Source organism: Papilio xuthus, unplaced genomic scaffold, assembly GCF_000836235.2.
Source record: "Papilio xuthus unplaced genomic scaffold, Pxut_1.1 DF826115.1, whole genome shotgun sequence".
Classification (NCBI taxonomy): Eukaryota; Metazoa; Arthropoda; class Insecta; order Lepidoptera; family Papilionidae; genus Papilio; species Papilio xuthus.
In genome coordinates, this window is record NW_013532534.1 from 2902028 (window position 1) to 2922757 (window position 20730).

At 32.8% G+C, this 20730-nt stretch overlaps 1 protein-coding gene across 2 annotated transcripts in view; it reads right to left on the bottom strand.

Moving 5' to 3' along the window:
* Nucleotides 1-20730, bottom strand: part of rdgA (retinal degeneration A) — a 56254-nt gene that overhangs the window by 15055 nt on the left and 20469 nt on the right. Inside the window, exon 1 of one of the 2 annotated variants that reach the window (XM_013319770.1) lies at nucleotides 16850-18167. The exons of the other annotated variant lie outside the window; for it this stretch is intronic. Within the exon in view, the coding sequence (XP_013175224.1) occupies nucleotides 16850-17037 (188 nt within the window). The 5' untranslated portion in view covers nucleotides 17038-18167. Of the gene's footprint in view, nucleotides 1-16849; nucleotides 18168-20730 lie in introns of those variants that run through there. 2 annotated transcript variants of the gene reach the window in all.

The following is a 20730-nucleotide window of genomic DNA, read 5'->3' on the forward strand; positions in this document are numbered from 1 at the left end:
AATTTTCTTGCCTTGATATTTATTTCGTATTCGACAAAGAAAGTCTTTTATTTCTTAGTTCCGTCTTGATAGAATATACCAGGAATACATATATCCTCTGCAAATTTATATGTATAATAACTTTTATTTTGAAAAAAAAATTGGCAAAGACAACACTTCAATGATATTACTAAATACTATTTTATATGCGTTATGTATTTGCGTAGAATACGAAAATCCATTTTTTTAATTGTTTGTCTGTCTGTATGTCTGTCCGCTAGGCCGCGTTTGTTCCGGGTAATCTTCGGAACAGCTGAACCGATTTTGGCGGGAGTTTGACGGGAATACACGGGCACATTATAGGCTATTTTTTTAAGTCTGCGGCGAGAAAATCGCGGGCGACCGCTTATTCATATATAAAAACCGATTGAATTTGTTTCAGTACAAAATGATTAATTTAAAAAGTGAGAAAATCCTACTTAGTTGAAACAAGAAAGTTTTGATTTTTAGATAACTACGAATTAGTGTGATAACATTGTTTTTTGTACGAGACTTGCCAGTGGAAATCCACGGTAACATTTTAGCATAAAGCGCCCCAAGCTCCACGAGCAAGATGTTTTCTTTGATGTAAATACGTGTTCATAATAAATATTAAGTACAAAGCATTTGTAGACTGACTTGAATGCTAAGTTGTTGTTTATCGATGTAAGCAACAGCCAACCGTTTTTCCCTTTACTATTACGTAACGAGATTAACTATAACACAAAAATTGCACGTTGTATTTAATCAAATGTCTATAAAACCTTCATCTATTTTTGGCAATGTAAACTATTAATATTAATTCCTTGAGATGAAATTGTTATACTAACGTGAGTTTTGTGTTGAAAAACTTGTACAGTCAGCTGCTAAAATATGTATAAATTAAAAAATCTTTTCAATGTTGCAAAGGACTTCTGTTTATATAATAAGTGCGCACTTATTCGTCAAGATAGCACATTTTTGATCATAAAATTGCGAAAAGATGTGGCATAAATATTTTTAAAAGCATAAGTTTCTGAAGTTTTGTAATATTTATGCAGGTGACTGTACCTAATTTACTTGTTTCGTTTTATTATTAGAAAGAATCGTTGAATGTTTAATACACACTTTTGACTGTTATCACATAAACCAATGCGACAACAACAGAATTGATATTGAATGGAGCGAGAAAAATGTCAGATGGGAAATAGAAATCGATTTTATCTTTTTGTATGGTTTGATATGTACGATTTGTGTGTTTTGACATTAAATAACTTTTTGTTAACGTTGATATAACACTGTCAGCTTTTCGTTAGCACAATGCATACAAGCTTTAGCCACACTAGTTCCATTGAATATGAAAAGCATTCCACAATGCTGACGTTCCATTATGCAATGTATCAAATGTTGGCCACATACACAAACATGCATTTTAAATATGTGAACACACCAACGGCGTGAATGTGGCAAATGACAACACGCAGTTTGCTTTGTGGACCCACAGACTATTTATTCAAAGCAAACGCCATATATAGTTATTTCTTCATTGAACAGAGAGGCTTAAAAGCCTTGCCTGTATTAAAATACATGAGTAGAATTGTAGACCTCATATGTAACTATAATCTTTTCTTATTACGAAACAACATAAAATTAAATTTACTAAGAGGATTAATGAGGCATTACCTTTTGAGAAATGGATGATATTAATTAATAATATTTAAGGAACTTTGTTTTTTAAGATACGTGAAGACACAAAGAAGCTTTTATAACATTCTAGAAAGTGCTACAAAGGTGCTATTTTTACGTATTCTTCTTTCAAAAATATTTTATACTTAAGATATACCGCTGTTTGAGATTAATAATCGTAGATTTACACTGATTGTGGGTTGACACATTTGTATACCATGTAATGAAGTTCGCTTCACATCTCAAGGGTCCACGCGTCTTTGCCTCATTTCTAAACTCTTAATTAGGCATATATAAATAGTACATATACGTTGAGGATTAAAGGACCGTTTGTTTCTTATAATAAGTTAAAAGCAAAATGTGGCCTTTAGTGGTTACAAATTAAGCTTCAATGCCCGTTTTGGAACATTTTGTTTTAAAATATTAACATGAATGAAAGAGACTGAGGTTTTATTCCTGTTTTTGTTACAATTTTCAGAACATTTTTAGTACAAATATAAATTTATACTAGTACGAGTATTAGTTATGAATTTACACGTTACTGCATTATAAGCGTAGGTTCATTAAATCCATAACACATTTGGCACGACTGTCATTATTTTATTATCAATAATACGAGTTAATGGTTTGTTTACAAAAATTCAACACCATTAATACTAAACAGTAATTTAAAATATAATGAGATGACTTCCAGCGAACTTTACAATTACGAAACTGCCAAAACAGTTGACATTCTGCGAATCGTGATCACGACAGTGAATCATATTTTTTTAATTTTGTAACCTTTTAACCTTTTGACCGCCGCGTCAAGAACGCATCTCCGTTTTTGAAGGGACAATTTTTATATCGCTCCTTTTATTGCGATATACATGTAACTATCGTCAAATTACAATAATGACCGGTTATGACCATTTATATAAAAGGCAGTACAAGTTAAACCAACTATATGGACATAGAGTACGTCATTCCAGGAACAAGGAACTATAATACTGTTATTCGAGCTTTATTTGTTTGTCGTAGGTTTGTTTTATCTGTGATGAGTATAAGAACATAATCAAATCACTTAAAATAGCAAAGGTTGAACGTTTTTTGTGCCAGTGATAAAACCGCGCTGTTTTTTAATTCCATAAGTATTAAAGTTTACATGAGGGATGATAAAAACTTTTAAAAATAAAATGTAAAGTTGTATGAAAAAAAATAAACATATCCGATAAATTATAATAATAACAATTTATTTAATCTAATAACAAATATTATGTAATCGTTAAATTCAAAAAACACTTAATGGGATATACCATAATAGGCTAGTTTTCGACTATTTAATTTTATTATTCCTCACAATTGAATCGAATTAAACTAAACTTAAAGAAAGTAGCATCATTAAGTTCTGTCGTCGTAGAAAGGTGTGTGAAAAGTCATACATTATGAAATTATTCAACATAGCTGATATATAAACACTGCTAAACACTCACGTATATTCGTCCGGTGGCGGCACCGACTAGTTTCGAGCCCATCGGGGGCCCTTCATCAGGATGAGTGGTACTGGTATTATTTCGCGGACGCGGCCCGTCGCTCACCCGTACCACTCATCCTGATGAAGGGCCCCCGATGGGCTCGAAACTAGTCGGTGCTGCCACCGGACGTATATACGTGAGTGTTTAGCCGTGTTTATATATCAGTTTAGTATAATGTCTCACGAAAATTTGAATAATTTAATATTCAACATAGCCTTTGACTTTCGTTTTAATAAGTAAAAATAACTTGCACTTTTTAAAATAATTAGTCAAGGATATATTTTATAACGTATATTTACACCTACACCAATTGTACTAACAAAGGCAGTCATTTAAAAGCAGTTATAAATACATTGATGAAACAGTACATGAAAAAACGTATTAAAGCCTCGAGCTGCGTGTTATAAATTGCTATTGATTTTTCACCTACATATTTATTTGAAACTACCATTTAGAACTATGACAATTACGCTACACGATGAAATAAACACAATTGAGTACTGGAATTGTACCTGAGCTTTTTTATTACTAATAGCGCTTTGTTTATTCTGATTTGTTTCGGTTATTCTACAAAAAATACAACGTCCCTTTCACGCATCCTGTAATGAGTCTTTACCACGTCTCCTTAAATATTTTGTATGAAATATATTTATAATATCAAAACTATCGGTTTATTTCTGTAACTGGGGCATACAAAATGCCCATGTATTTAATCTTTAAAAAAAATTGGTATTTTACATAAAACATGTGAAATCCATTCGCACCACAGCGACGGTGGGAGGCGGCGGGCGTGAGGCGCGAGTTAATAAAACTTTTATCTTATCGCAAAGGCAAGGCTGTGGTAAACCGTGAAGTTGGATAGTTTGACTCGATTTATTTGCTAGTTTTATCGTTCCCCAACTGTTAAGTCGTTGCTAGTACATTATGAAAGGTTCATACGTTGTAAGTTAATAAAATCGGTGAGAATTGCAAAACGTTAACAATATTTTTCTTTAGTAGTGTTAAACGAGAAGAAGAACGTTCAATTGTTGTTTACATTGTCTGGTACACAAAGTATGGCACTCTGTTTATCCATAGATTAATCTTAAACCGTTAATCAACTATTCAAATATGGTCTTGCCGTATAATGTATATTAAAGATTGTAAGGAAAAAATCGCTGGATAACCTTGATATAACTATAAAAAATTGACAAGTACATGTGCTAATAAGTGCTAACTATTTGTAAAATGCCTATCGTTATTGTTTGTATTTCCTACATGTCATAGACAAAAAAAATTGTGTTTTTTTATAAACTAATTTTTCTTATGGTCCCAAATCTTTATTATAAAACTGGCTGTCGCACGCTTTAAATTAAAAAAAAACTATTGGTTGCAGTGTAATATTATATAGCCTTAAGCCTTCCTCTATAAATGGAATATCCAACAAAAGGATATTTTTTTAAATCGGACCAGTAGCTCCTGAGATTAGCGCGTTTAAACAAACTCTTCCGCTTTATAATATTAGTATAGATTTAAATTGACAATTTTTCCGTCCAGTCCGATGTCGAGGAACTAGTTTTAAGGTATTTATAATATATGCAGGTATCAAAACGAGGATTTGTTTTTGTATCTTTTGGAGAAAAACAAGTTGTATTTTATGCTTGACTAAATTTACCTTTATAAAAGTAAATGTCAAATATTCTTTGCTCGTTTATAAACTGGGTAGATATACATCTATGGAAAATATTCATAGATACGTAAGTAAAGTTGTGCAATGACATGCGATTAAAACTGTCGATAGTAATCATGTTTTTGTATTTGTCAAGGCGCATGCAGTGATCCGTGACGTCACGGATGACGGTCTCAGTTCCAGTGGGCGAACAGCCGGCTCTACGTTCATTTACATAAAACTATTGTGACATTCACAATGGATTGTAATCAAATGCTGTGTAACATTGTAATATGACACTAATGTAAAACGTAGTAGCTTAATAATTATAATATGACCAAAGATTAAACTAAACACAGAACTTTTTTTAAGTTCTAAATCTAGTCTCTAACATATTAAAAAAATAATTTTTAAATCTATCATTATTATTATAAATTAAATCATATTTTTGCCTCCAGAATTAGTAAGTGAGACTGTACTTTGAATTTCATAAGAAGTAAAGGTTTTTGAAAGGCCATTTACCGTGGGTTTCTGAGACCGAATCTCCGCTTAAAACATTTTATCGAAGATAATGATACTGATGACGATATGATTTATACAGATTTATTATAACAGAAATAAACGGCTAGAAAGTAATTTGTTGACATTTTTCTTAGTAACTTTGTATCATAAATAAGAGTAATTATTTGCATCATCAATAAAACCTTGAAAACAATCAATACATAAATAGCTACCGCTAGTCTATTGTTATTTGCAATAGTAAAGAAACTCGTTGCAATGTTTTTGTACTCGATAAAATTTTAATAAATATAAATTTCGCATTTGCACCAACCATCGGACTCTTACTTATTTAAAAATAAACACTTACCGTTTCGTTGGAAAATTAATTACGCGCAAAACATTAGACGGAACAAATACTAGCAAACGGTGCGATTTTGTTATTTATGTGACCTATATTTTGATAGAAAATATATAATCACTTTTATCTTTCCCGCGATCACAATTTGACACTTGATGCGTTTTATTTGATGGAAAAATATTTTATCAAAGATAACGAACACATGTGGTGCACTGATAATTTGCGAGCGAAAGACTCTCACTGTTAATAACAGCCGCATAAAACATCCGTACCTTTTTCTTGTTTTTTGCCTCTTCATTTTGAGTTGAGGACATTTTTTGAATACGGAGAATGATATAGCGTTTAGGAATCCCATCTCTTTAATAATATCACTAATACAACAACGATTATATTATATGCCGGCTACCGCAAATGGTATAGCGCGGTTCGCGGACCGTTGGCGGAACTGTGACTAAGCCTTTAGCGGTTTGCGATCAGACCTGGCACAGCGGTCGCGGAGTCTGCGGCCACTACCACAGGCTCGCAGTTCGCACCACGTGCCTCACATCGAACGTGACCACCAACGAACACACGTATACTCGATCGACACACCTACGAACTAACATACTTACAATTCAGTATACAATACTTAATTAACCAATTACTCAGACGTTTACAATTGCAATTACCTTTATACAATTTGACACATCTAATAAAAGACATGCTCGTTGCTCCTAATGACGTCATTTAGATTTCAAATTAAAGCGAAATGATTCGTTACTAATAAATTTAAGCCGACTTTGCGTATTCAAACATTAGTATATAAACTTACAGTCACGTATTCTGTTTAAATTTAAATACAAATAAGACGACACAATCAATTATCGTATTCGCGAGCGAATAAGTCATGGTTGAAAGATCTTGAGCTTTTACTCTTCTATCTTATAAAAATATAAAATAATTGCCTTAACTAAAGTTCATCAAAGTCTACATAAGAAGTCGTCCCTTAGTAAAGATCATTCTAGACAAGTTGTAGAATATACTTTACTTCAAGCCGGTATTATACGATGGCCTTGACTTGCATTACTCTTTAAAGTAACGCACGAATGGACACGATCGTGACATACGGCATGTATAGCAGCACGACCTATGTTTATGTAGTAATTGTTAAATAATACTAAGTATTTTAGCAAAGCTGAGTTTATAAGGTAAATTGCCAACAAAGAAAACAGAGACGGCTTACTTTAAACTTAAGTTTGTCGCTTTGACAATAAACGAGTACCAAAGTTCTGTAAGATGACGTTGCTAAAATGCCCTAAGTCTGACGTTTGTTAGGTCATGGCCTATAGTATGACATCAAAGGTGTTCGAAGTGGCTGTCAGTCTAACGCGTCGTGACGATGGCGGTCGGCGCTCTCCACGTTGCATCGCATTAGCTCACCGCTCGCCCACTTAATGTGACTAAGTAAATCAATACGAAATATACTGGACGAAACAGATGTCTGAATATTTTTTACCCTGTTTGAAATGTCTTACTGTGATGTTATGCACTGTAATAGTGGTGCACTAGACTGAATGGTAAGATAATTATTAAAATTGGTATAAAACCGGTTGAAAAACGTTCATTACCTTTGCCAAGATGAAATAATTATGTTAGTCATGGCTAAAGACACACTCTCGCTTCTTCTACATCTATACATTTACTCATAAATGTACGTCGGTTGTGGTGCTCTTAATAGTTTTCAAATAAAATGGTATAAAATTTAAGTTATTTAAAAATGGCCAGGACTACAATTTACTGTCAGGCATTTGTAAAGCCATGCTGATGCATATCTCTTCCTTTCATTTGCAAACAATTTTTCGGTTCTGAAAATGCGCAGGCGAACACAAAGGGTTCCGTTCGTCTGCCCTATTCTTATCGAATGAAATATCAAACTGATAAGGTGTACACGACATATTCCTATTAAAACATTTTCGCAAAATGCTGTCTAGCGTATATTAAATGTAAAGCGAAATTATATGTGTACTGAAATTATTAAGTTAATACATATATCTATGTATTAAGTTATGTTTGTGTACTTTCTAAATTATTGCTCTTATTTACTCGACATAATTAATATTTATTTCATTTTGATTTTATGCGTGCTAGAGACGAAATTCTGATCCTTTTCCCTTCTCCTACAGGGATGGGAAGGGGAATTTGAATCGGCAACGTTAGGGACGTATAGAAAGGGGAAATACTCTTTGTGTGAACGTTCCCCCTTCTATGTTAAAAAAATACCGTGGAAACTATCTATCGTACGACAGGATACTATTCTTTAAATCTTTATGAGTCAGATGGCGTCAAAAGAAATACAATTTGCAATTTCAGCGCATTTAATTTTTACGAGCCGTACATAATCTATGTGGTTATGACAAATTCGTTAAAGGCAAAAAATATGTAAAATCTTTTAGAAAATAATCATTACAATCTTTTTGAAACATAATGTAATAAAAATATATCTTTATAACAAAGAAGTAAGTAAAAAAGAAACGAAATAAAGTAAAAAGAATAAACACTTCTAAGCAGTTAGTACTTAATTTATTTTTAGCTATGAAGTTATTGTTTTGAGGAATACAAAAAGGAAAAAGGTCTGTCGTATAAATTAATTAGGTTTGTTGTTGTTTTAATTTTAAAAATACGTATGAAGGCCAATGAAATTATATTTAGTTCTTTTTTTTTATAATTCTAAAATATTATTTCAAGATATTAATTTTCAAAGTTTTATAACATGTACTTGACATGCCGATAGACATCATCAATAAATCGTCAACAAGTTACCTACCTTAAATGGACCGGGAAGTGGACATTATATAATGTTATTTCTTCCGTTACCCCTTATAATTTTCAATCTACTATGACTCAAGTTTACTTAATCATTTGTCGCTATAGATTTTCATTCTCTTGCAAGAGAGTGAATCTTAACAACAGCCAATTTCACTTAGTTAAAGGGAATTTCGCATCATAAATCATAATTCCAGAAAAGAAAACGAACTATACTTTTACGACTTTAAAACTAAGCTTATAGATGCTTTTGTTTTTATTAGGATCTTTGAAAGAACACAAAAGAGCGTTTCGAACGTTCCGATATCTTATTGGAAAGGATATCGATTACAGAAATAGAAGCTGCGAAAGCTGCTTTGTTTTGTACTCAGGTGATATTTAAGATGGCTTAAGATTTTACTAAGAAAACTTAGCGTGTTCTGTTAAAAACACATTATCTCTGTTTAAATTTTGAAATCTACATATTAATGATTAATTCAAATAATTGTAATAAGTTTTAGACATTATTTCAAAACAAAACATTAAAAGTCAGAATAAATGAAATGTAAATGCAAAAGAAAAGAACATAACAATTAACCCGCAATGTCATAAGGCAATTAACCCATACACGCCTTAACCTAAATCAAATGACGTGACATTTATCAATGCGGTAACGGAATGTTTCGTGTCGTATGTATCGTATTCGTGTTTTTTTTTAAACTTTTAATTTAATTGCCAGTCACCACGTTAACTACTCATCGTATAACTATCAAGTTGACCTACAACTCATTGAAATGGATTAGTCAATCATATGATCCCAAGCCTTATCTATTATTTTTATCCCCTATCTTCTATCCTTATCCAAGTATATCCCTATGAAGAATTTTACATAAGTATAATGTCAATTCATTGTCATCTGTAGTATCAAAAATAATAATAACATAAGAATATAAAATAAAAAAAAATAATAAAAAAAAAACAAATTATTAATTGAGTTTGACAGATCACGGCTCGCGTGTAGTCGTAGCATTTTTACATAGGGAACAATTGGAAACATATTACCCCTAGGGGTTATATTTCTGGAAATATATATCGATGTTACTCTCATTTCAAATAGTTTCTAGCTCTGAAATTATAGTTATCAAATGGATTAATAATTCTAGGTAATTCCAGTAATATTTAGGTCGACTGCGTTCCTGTAGTAATTCCCCGAGTGCTATACCAGATTAACTATGCCTTTTACCCGTGTTCTTTGATCTCCACTAATGTCGGCACAGAAACATTAAATCATTGGTCACCTCAAATACTTTGAAGTATTCGATGTAGAAATACCTCAAAGTTCTAAATATTTCATTGTATTTCAATTTAAATAAAGGATTCAACGACTAGACCGTGTAAATTGACTTCACTTTGGACATTAGTAGGCGGTGATGCACCAGACTCCATCTTATATAGTCTTATATGTTGGAGCAAATGTTGAGGTCATACTGAGAAATTTGGCGAATACCCGTGACATTTTAGTATGAATTAAAAGATCCTATCCTCATGACCGTGACCTAAACCTGACTATGATAAAAGAGATTAGATTAGTGAAAAATATTTTATAATATGAATATGAAAAAGTACATTAAGTTGCTCGTTAATTATTGTTAAACACGATTTTGCGGCATCGCAAAGGTTTAAAAACGTGTAAAGTAAATGTATGTGTAACGTGAAACGTAGAAAATACGGTATCACTTTGATCTCGTTTTTACATAACATGAGATTAGTTTTATTTACAACATGTTAAATTAAATAGTTGTAAATAGTTTATACAGTATTTATATAATTTGATGATGATGATTATTTATTGATGGTATTAAATAAAGGCATATGAATGAATAGGAAGTAAGAGTGCCTATCGTAATAAAATCCATAATCTTAGTCTATTCGTCTTTGTTACAGGGACGGGCTTTTTTATCTATTATGTCGTCAATATTATAAATTAGTGTAATATACTAAAGTTGAAAGCTTAATATTAAATTTTGTAGCCCAAGAGTTACGTAAATTTTAAGAATGTAAAAATTTTTTTTTGCTTAAAAGTAATTTTGCTTTTATCTTATTCATCCATCTTTTTAAGATTACTCCGACTAATTTTGGTTTCGTGCGAAATTTAAAGGTAACAACTAAAAAAATAATATGCCACAGAGTAGCTCTCTTCATAGACAATTCATGAATTCCCTGAAGTACGTAGTAGTTAATTTTCCGGAAATGAAAGCCTAAATTTTGTGTTGCGCTGAGAAACGAGGCACCTGTTGTGCGCCGTATTAATTACAAACCTTGTACGAGAATTGTGCATAATTTATCAAAATAAGTAAATGAATATGAATTGAGTTAATTTATTTAAAGCTTATATAAATGTATATAGATTTCTTGAGTTTAACAGCCTTAATTAGCAGATGCTAGAAATTCCAGGCTTTATAAAGGTAAAGTATGCAAATATCCGTCCTTTTGTCGTACTCCGGGCTTGACAAATTATTTTTTTATGTTTGGGTACGTTCCAAGTTTAATTTGGTCATTTTATATTCGCTAGGGTTATAATAAAATTATACGAATATAAATTGAAAATGGAACAGTAACAGTTAAATCTTAAAAGGTTCCTGGACAAATTGTCTCTGGCCATCTTCGCATTCAGGAAAGACTCAATAAAAAGTTATTGACCATAAAAACGCCACACGCCGTCAAATCAGGTCAAACGACCGAGTAAGATCCGTCGAGTGGGACGCGACGTACGAATCAATAAATCGCTTCTCTAATAAAGCCATAAAGAATCATTTATATGGCAATACTAAAATATATGTTATCGTATTATAGAGATAATAGCTACACAGTCTATTAATTCCTGAATTAAGTCAGGTTTATTTTTAATCTAGGATTATCTATGTGACACAATCTTATTAACCTTGACGATGTTAAGAAGGCGAGACAGATGTTGTTTGAAGTATTACGTAGGCTGTGAGTGTACCACAAAGGAGGTTTATCGCTGTTGGATTAAAAGTATAAAGGCGACTGCCTAAATCACATTATGCGTATCACGTACGAGTATACATACCTGATAGATTTTTGTTTATCCCCATGCTCTATTTAATTTATACGATAGACTATTTTCATATATATATATATATATATATATATATATAAGGTGTCCATGTAATCAAAACAATAATGTAAGCTACCGTTGACATTCCTATAAATTTTATAAAAAATCAAAAATAATTGAATTTAAGTTAGTATCACTTTTCTGATAGATAACTGTAACGATCTTGTTACATTTTATGAAACTTATATCGCCTTATAGTACTTATACAGGATGATTTTTTTAATTAAAAAAATCCTATTGCTGATACTAATCATATTTAAACATCATGAAAATTAATGAAAGTCAACATCTAAAAATTACCTTGTTATAATAGTTTCCTTCTTGTTCTATTCATCAAAAGCCGCAAAGACTACTCCCTGCGCACTCACTTCACCCGCTTGGGCATAGCCGATTTCAATGTTGAAAGGCCTCGTAGTATTTTGTTTGTAAAAATTATTGTGTGTCATTTTACTATAGGATTTAAAAAAAAATTATAACTTAATCATTGTTGAGTAAAAAAAATAATGACCAAACATTTAGGATTGTATAAGTATTCTACATTACCTGATTTTCTGGTAATTACAAAACTACCCTGTATAACCTCACCTCCGCCTCCAGAGATTAATTAGTAAGCACTATATATAAGTGCAGAAGTATATACGAGTGGAGTGCTTCAATATTCCCAAATTTCGAATACGAACAACTCAATAGCACGGGCTCTTGATTGGCGGTACAATTTAATTTCCAATCATGTCGGATGACGTCACAGAGCACCGACGCCATTCACTCGACATCAACTACTCTCCACTGGATGTATGCAGAATATAAACATAAAAATCACATGGAAATATGTAAAATAAAACGTTGAGGATGCGGATAATCCTATAACTTCAACCGTCTCTAAAAAATTAAATTCGGTATAAACTTTCAAATGTTATCCTTTTTTATTCATTATTCATTCCGAATTTTTTTATCATATTGAAAAGGTTATTAGTATCAAAATAAGAAATTGTTATATATACAAAATAAGTACTAAAACCAAATATACAGTCGATCAATACCAAAGATTATTAAATTTTGTAACTACGGTATTACCAGTATATTACTATTAACACATATTAACGTAGATTATAATTTTTTAACCTAATGAAATTAAACCATCACAAAATGTTAGTTAACGAACACTTTATGGGCCGTAAAGAGATCGTAAAACTTTAATAAATAAGACATTATCGCTGAATATTTATTGTAAATTAAGCGCCGACTCGGTAATTTAAAAGCAATCATTTAAGGAGGTCGTCGGTTCATTTTATGTATTATATTTTTGTAATGTATTGTTAGGAACAAAATCCGACACTGTGCTGATGTATTGGCGCAACACTAGCCTTATTAAAATGTCAACGTTTATGTCCCCTCACTAATCAATTGGACAACTAACTTGGTATCGAAAGCGCGCCTTTCACACTAAAGAATTCTAACTAATAATGTCTAAAAGTATTATATAACGCTGACACAGACCTATTTATCTATCTTGATCCTTTTTGTAAGGTTGTGGGGATCAACAGGCTTAAGAAAAGATTTGATTTAATCGCGATCTTTGGGGTATCTGTAATGTTTGTAATATGCTTTAGATCTTGTGTCGTGATTGATAATGTCTATTAGCTGTTTAAATTAATTTAATAATGCAGCATTAAGACTGGTTAAGTGGTCACTAAGGGAGCTACTTACTGTATATTTAATATGAAAAATCTATACTCTAGTTTCTATATCTAGTTCATGTAACTATTAACAACAAATTACAGTAACAACGTATGCACAACTACAATTAACTGTGCGTTATACAAGCTAAAAGTTATTAAATTAATTAATAAAAGAGCAATTATTACAACTAATAATTACACTATACAGTATTAACTATGTAATTAATTAATTAATTATATTAAATGAAAAGCTAACACTGCACATTATTATTAAAGCGTCAATAGCCTAATGGTTAAGGGTACGGATTTCCGATCATGAGGTCGGGGTTTCGAATCCCGCCATTCGACTATTGTCGTAAACCATATTCTAGTACAAGCCTAGAGCTTAGTTGGAATGGTAAAAGAAATATTAGTAAATTTACAAAAAAAAATCTGCTAATACTTTACATTAAGCTGCCGCGTTTAAGTTTTTTTTTTAAACTTAATAAGTAGCCTATGTGTTCTTCCAGCCTATGTTCTACGTGTGTGCCAAATTTCATCAAAATCCGTTGAGCCGTTCCGGATATTCAAACAAACATCCGTCCATCTAAACTTTCACATTTATAATATTAGTAAAATTTGTCAATAATTGTACATCACAACTTCATTGTAAGAGCCTGCGTCAATTGTATTCTATCATAAAGAGTAATAGATGACGATTGGTTCTTATTAAATATAAAATCGAACTGGATCACTATTTCTGTCTATTCGAGTAGAAGCTAAAAGAGCAACACACTCAGATTATTTCAGTTCATTACTGTACGTTTCTTGGAAATCGTGCAAAGCGCTACTTATTGATACGTGGACGTTCGTAAGATAATGGAAACACATCAGTTGACGTGTGACAATGGAGTTTTCTATTTAGTTAGCAAAGGAAGAATATGATAACTATTTTTCATTATTTCTATCATACATAATCGCTTAATATACAATTATCTGTATTTTTTGTGTAAAAAAAAACTGAATATAACGTGTTTTAATTATTAAACCTTGTTTATGTGTATATTACTATATTAAAATTAGAATTAATATATTTGTTTATTAGACGACTGTAAATTAAAAAGTAAAAATTGTGGAAAATCGAGTGCATTAGCATTTTATAGCCACAGAAATATTGAACGTTCCAGTATGATAGATTAGTTTTTTAATAATTAATCTATACTGTCGTTTCGTAATCTTGAATTTTAATTAATTAAGAACGAGTTTTACGTCATTTTTATGCAGCTATTTGTGATATAATTAAATATAAAAATGCCATCGTTTTATCTGAAAACCTGAGAACAAGGAAATAATTTAACCATTGCTGTTTCTTTGTTTTATCCGTTTTGATTTAGTTCAATATAAAAACTTTTCTTTAATATTAATTTTTGACTGAATAATGTATAATATGCACTATAATTCACAGTTTATTATTCTATTGTTTACGTATCTGTTACTTTGCTTTGAATATTCCGAGAAATATCTTTTCATACACATCATAAATTATCTTCATCTCCGAACATGACATGGACATAATACCATAGTAAAGCTTCTTGAAGCAATTGTAAGTCATTGTGTAGATATATTTGTACGTAATTTCATGTTTATTTAGATGTTATTTTCAATAACTCTTATACAAGCAATTTTGACTTTTATATTTAATATCCGTCATCGTCGTCTTTACTTCCTACTAGCTGTCGCCCACGACTCCGTCCGGTTTTGAAAAAAAACTTAATTAATAGCTTATGTGTTCTTTCAGATTATGTTCTAAATGTATGCCAATGTCAGCGAAATCCATACAGCAGTTCTCGAGATACCGTTATACAAACATCCATCCATCCATCCATCCGATCCATGTAAGCTTTCGGATTTATAATATTAGTAAGATTCTACACTAGCAGGCGTGCGGTTCAATGCCAATCAAATTTAAAAAAATCTATCAATTCAAAGTCAAAGAATAGTGCAACCTGTTAAGACAAAATTTGTATTATTTATATAACCTAACCAAAGTTTAATCACAGTCTGATTTAATTTCAGAGAAGCATAAGAATAATCACACATATGTTTTTATTTATCTAGTAAGGTGAATGTTAGCGAGGTGTCTGGTGTGTAATCTCGCGGCTGCCATACCTGTTGTCCGGGGCGCGTGGGGAATGCTAATTCCCCACCGGATGCCACTCTTTTGTTCGTGCAGACGTACCTCGTACGAGATTACGTTAGCACTGATATTATGTTATTTGATTCAACACAAACGTTAAGCGATAAGAAAAAAATAAATGTCTTACTAATATAATATAATAATGCGAATGTTTGGATGGATGGATGTCTGTTTGAAGATATCTCCAGAACGGCTGAACGGATCTCGACGAAATAAACGTACATATAGATCATAGTCACGAGGAAGGCAACTAATTATATTTTTTTTACTTCCGCGCGGACGAAATCGCGGGCGACAGCTAGTTTAGTTATAAATGTAAGTTCTCACATTCACGCCTTGTTTTATTTGAATTTAAGACGAGCAGTTTATTTATTACAGCATTTGTTTTGTTTCAGAAAGTAACCTTAATAAGGTCCTAAAATGATGATAATTGAGGAATACCCGCGTTGGTGAAATAATACCAGTCCCACTCACGCTGTTAAAAGGCCCCCGATGGGCTCGAAACTAATCGGCGCAGATACAAATCCGTGTAAGTTTAGCCATTTATATTATATATTAGTTTATAATAACGTCTCACGAAAGTTTAAATGTGTCCAAATTAAATATATATATATATATATATATATTAATCCCTTAAATCTAAAACATATCAAATATCTATAATATTTTGAAGTTAGATGTCAAATAAATTCCTAGTCATTTGAAGGTGGGGAATATAATAACGACGTCATATCTGCCTTTAATGAATCTAATTGTGAAGGTAAGGTATGCGGTGAGTTGACTCGTTGGCTATTCATCGAATGACCCCAATTGTCTAACTATATCGTCCGGCCGCGGTCGAGTCTACCGGCGCGATGAGCAACGTGTAGTGATTTTTACGAACTCAGAGAATCGAGCGCACTAAATTTAAATCGTCATAGCGAACTGTTTAAGACGTTAAAACATTCGTCTTCATTTTGTGTGTAGGCTTGAAAATAGTTGATTTAATTTAATGATACCGCTACATTATCGTGCTAAGCTTCTTGTTACGTAGTCACGATAAAAACTTCGTGTTCAATCTACGACAATCTGCTCAGTTTTATTTCCTGGGAGCAAGATATGCTGCATATTATAATTTCAGTACAGCAAAATTAAATATGCAATGTATCATGTTCAAAATGTCCGATTCATGAAAACGTCTGTCAATTAATAGTTCAAACATCACGCATTTGACATTATGACACTCGACAAATGTTGAAGTATATTTTGTGTGTTTACCCACTCTTTTCAATAAAATACACATTGAAATGTGTAGTCAAGATCAAGATCAATAGATATTAATAAACATTTAGGTAATCCTGACGGGCGTTAAAAGAGATAAAGTGAAGTACCTTACTACTCTGTAGGTTATCTTGGTTTTCCGTTTGATCTTTACGGCGTATCGTCTTCGAGCCACGGCGGCGGCGCCCGCGAGCAGCGCGCCTTGGGCGTCGCTGTCGCTCGCCTCCGCCTCGCAGTCGGCGCCGGCGGGCGGCGGGCGCGAGCATCCCACGCCGCCGCGCAGCCCCCAGCCCAGCATCGAGCTCCTAAGAGACCTGAGCGCCTCCGTGGTACAGGCCCGCTCACTGCCCCCACACCATGCAACAACATATCGGCGCACCGATATACACACGCGACACTATACTCCACGCACGGACTGTCCTCACCATTAACTTCGTCTACTGCGCTGCGACACAATCGACTGACGTCACTAGCCACCGTATGCCGGCATACGCTCCCAAAAGAGTCACAATGCGCACGTGGTCTCGGCCGCCGCGTGCGCGCTCTGTTCCGACATTATCATAATGCAAACATTGTGGTATCGCGCATACGTTAGCGCGCCGGCCTCTCGCGCTCGCTCCCTGCTACGTTGATATCACCTGCTATATCAAATCAATCATCCAACATCGAATAACGACTCAAGTAGTTTATTCTCATCCAAGATCTAATAATGCATTAAATCGATTGGTTTGATTTTCTTGGTACTATTACAAGTGTGTATTTTGCCAGACAATATTTTAAAACGAGCCGGAAAACCAGTTCAAGCGGCTGTAAGTTCAAGGTCAATAAACTTTAAGTTGTGATGTGAAATAACTACTACAAGAATGTTTTTGAATACATAGAATTTAAAATACTTTTTTATATGTATTATTTTTAATGTTAAATTGTGTTGTTTCCATTATACGACTTCTATATAGAAATGACATTGGTTGAGTCAACATGGCGTGGCCTTCAGACTGGAATGAACGAGTATAAATATATTATAATACTCGTGTTCGTAGTTGTACAATGTATTGAGTTGTTATTTTAAGATAACGTGTATTATTGTCACTTATTACTTAAACTTTACCTTTAAAGGTTTTGAAAATGAAATAATCCAACCAAGATAACCTAAACGTTAACCGCAAAATGTTGTCACATCCAATCGTTACTGGAAGGCATCGATTTTTTTAATTGTATCGATAAATTGTGAAGAAAACACTACACACACACACGTGACGAGTTCGACAAAAAACTTACGCGACCGGTAAACTTTAACGGATATTTTGAATGTCAAGTTTATCGTTCAATGGCGAGTTTGTACGTGTTAGGTTTAGGGGATATGCGCGTTGACTGAATGCTATAGGATCCGAGCATACGCGCTTGCAATACGTTCGCTCTCACCGACGCGGACTCGCCGAAATAGAAATGCTTTTTAAGCGATACGCAAAGATCAGAGGTTTTTATTCAAGCCATTAGCTCTCGGCTTATTTTTATTTCTTTGAATGTGTACGTCTTTGTGTTCGATTCCAAGGTTTTAATTGAATATGGAAGTTATACACTTAATACTATTATTTAATTAGTCTTCTACAACCTTTTGAATTGCCAAAAAATAAAGAGTGTTCTTTGACAGTATCCTTATTCGTATTTAGGTATTTTGTAAAAATGAAAAATAACAAGTTAATTTATTTAAAGTATTCTAAAAGCATTCAATTGTTTTCTACTAATATATCCTTGTTATGCTATTTAACAACATGATTAACATAAAGAAGCAAAAGGCGTTGACCTCTTGGTTAGCGACCACAACAATGCGGTTCTATGTCCTAAGCATGTGAATCACAAATACGTTACTACGTTCATTATTACGTGGAAGTTAAGGTCTTCTTTGTAGGGACAAGATATCACTTCGCCGTGGAGTGAAACGCATTGTTTGAACACTACTCCTTTATTATTCCAATTAATTAAACTTTCGTATTATAGCAATAGTAATTAAAAAAATAATAATATGTTTTTTTTCTGTTACTATTCGATAATTACCAAAAATAGAATATAAAATAAAAATACTTTTATTTAGTGATTTTCAAGAAATTAGCTCCGTGCAAACATTTCTTTCCGACACATGTTACCTACAACGACGATGTAGGTACGAACATTAATTCTGTTTTCGTGAACTCACATATTTTATCCTCTTTATTGTGTACCCAATTTGGCCAGATAACGGAGTCTTGGGGACATGAGGAATCCACAAATCTAATTTTTATGTGCGCCGCATTACCTTTTTACCGAATTCGTAGATTATATTTAACCAAAGGAAAGGACTGCTCAGAATACTGACCAAATTTGACAAAGATTACCTTTTATATATAGTCTTCATAAAGAAATATACCTAATAATATAAAAGGTTTTCTGGAATAACATTAATCTGGGAAAAAAATCTAATATGACCCTTTTTTAAATCAAAAATCGATTTTAATCTCAATCAAATTTTTACCGTGTAGTTTGTAAATTTTTTCTTTAATCACACACAATCTTTTTAGGATTCCGTACCTCGAAAGTAAAAAAATGAAACCCTTATAGGATCACTTTGTTGTCCGTCTGTCTGTCAACACCGTTTTTCTCAGGAACACGTGAAGGTATCAAGCTGAAATTTATACCAAATACTCAGGTCTGCTGTCCCTTGGTGTTGCGGTAAAATAAAATTTTAAGCCAACGCAATCAAAAGATACAACCGTTTATTTAATAATATAAAAATATCGTCCACCTTAGTGTCGTTTATAAAATGTACTGTCATTAATTACAGCACAAGGTAATATCATGGGAAAAGTTTCATAAGTGTGATAATAAATAATTTCTTCGTACATTGTAATGGACGACTAACACATATCACGCCTATCACAACAAAAGAAACCACTGGAATTAACAATAATATATATTAATATCCTGTGTTGTAACATTTCTTTTATTAAGTTATTATTCAATATACTACTATCGACGCATAAATTTTTGTTTTGTAATTTTTAAGATAAATTTTATAAAAAAAAACAATAATGAGTGCGATTTGAATTTATGTTTGGATTGAACAAAATATCTGCAGTAAAAAACTTGTATGAAAAGTATTTTGTTCCGCAATATTACTTAACGTCTGGTTTATGTGTAAGGCCGTACTCAACTTATGTTTCATTGAAGTAGAAAACAATGCAGAGTAATTCGATACATTATTAACCTTTAATAATCCCTAATCTTTATATTTACAAAGCCTCTTAAAGGTTTGCAGCATAAAGAACGATTGCAAAGTAAATTAATTGTTTTGTTTTCGTTTAAAAGTACACGCACATGAAATGAAATGAAAATTACCCGATTAACATAATCATTAAAACAGAAAGCAATTGAAATTAAAACATTAACTCCTGAAACACACGAGAATCGTAAAAGCATCAGCGTGAATCAGACGGTAGTTTCCGCTAAAAACAATAGCCGCGCCGGCAGATGTAGCATTGTAAGTAATCTGTGCGCTAAGTACACCATAAAATGTCTGTTATAAAGCATGCAGTCAATCGACAATATAGAACACGCGTCAGCAAACAGCGCAGCGCTCGCTGACCGATCGCCGTTGGCAGCCCTAGAGGCCAAAAATAAATGGTGGAGCGCGACAATTTCGCGCGCCGGCGAGGTGTGCGCGAAACATCGGATTCGCCAAGACATCTGCCAAGTGATAAAACTATTATTAGCTTACAGTACGCGCGTGATCGAACACTTCGGGACGAATGGCTATTTCGAGTACAATAAAGCACTGTGTAAAACATAAACACGGAAGAATATGTCTTCATTCTTGGCATTCTTCGTTTTTAACACAATGTTGTTTCATCGGTGTCGTGGCTTGCCAATTTATTTTCTTCTTCTATCATTATATTTTGTATATTTTTTTTTAATTTTACCGTGATTTAATTATTTACAGCGAACCAAAAAAAAGTAA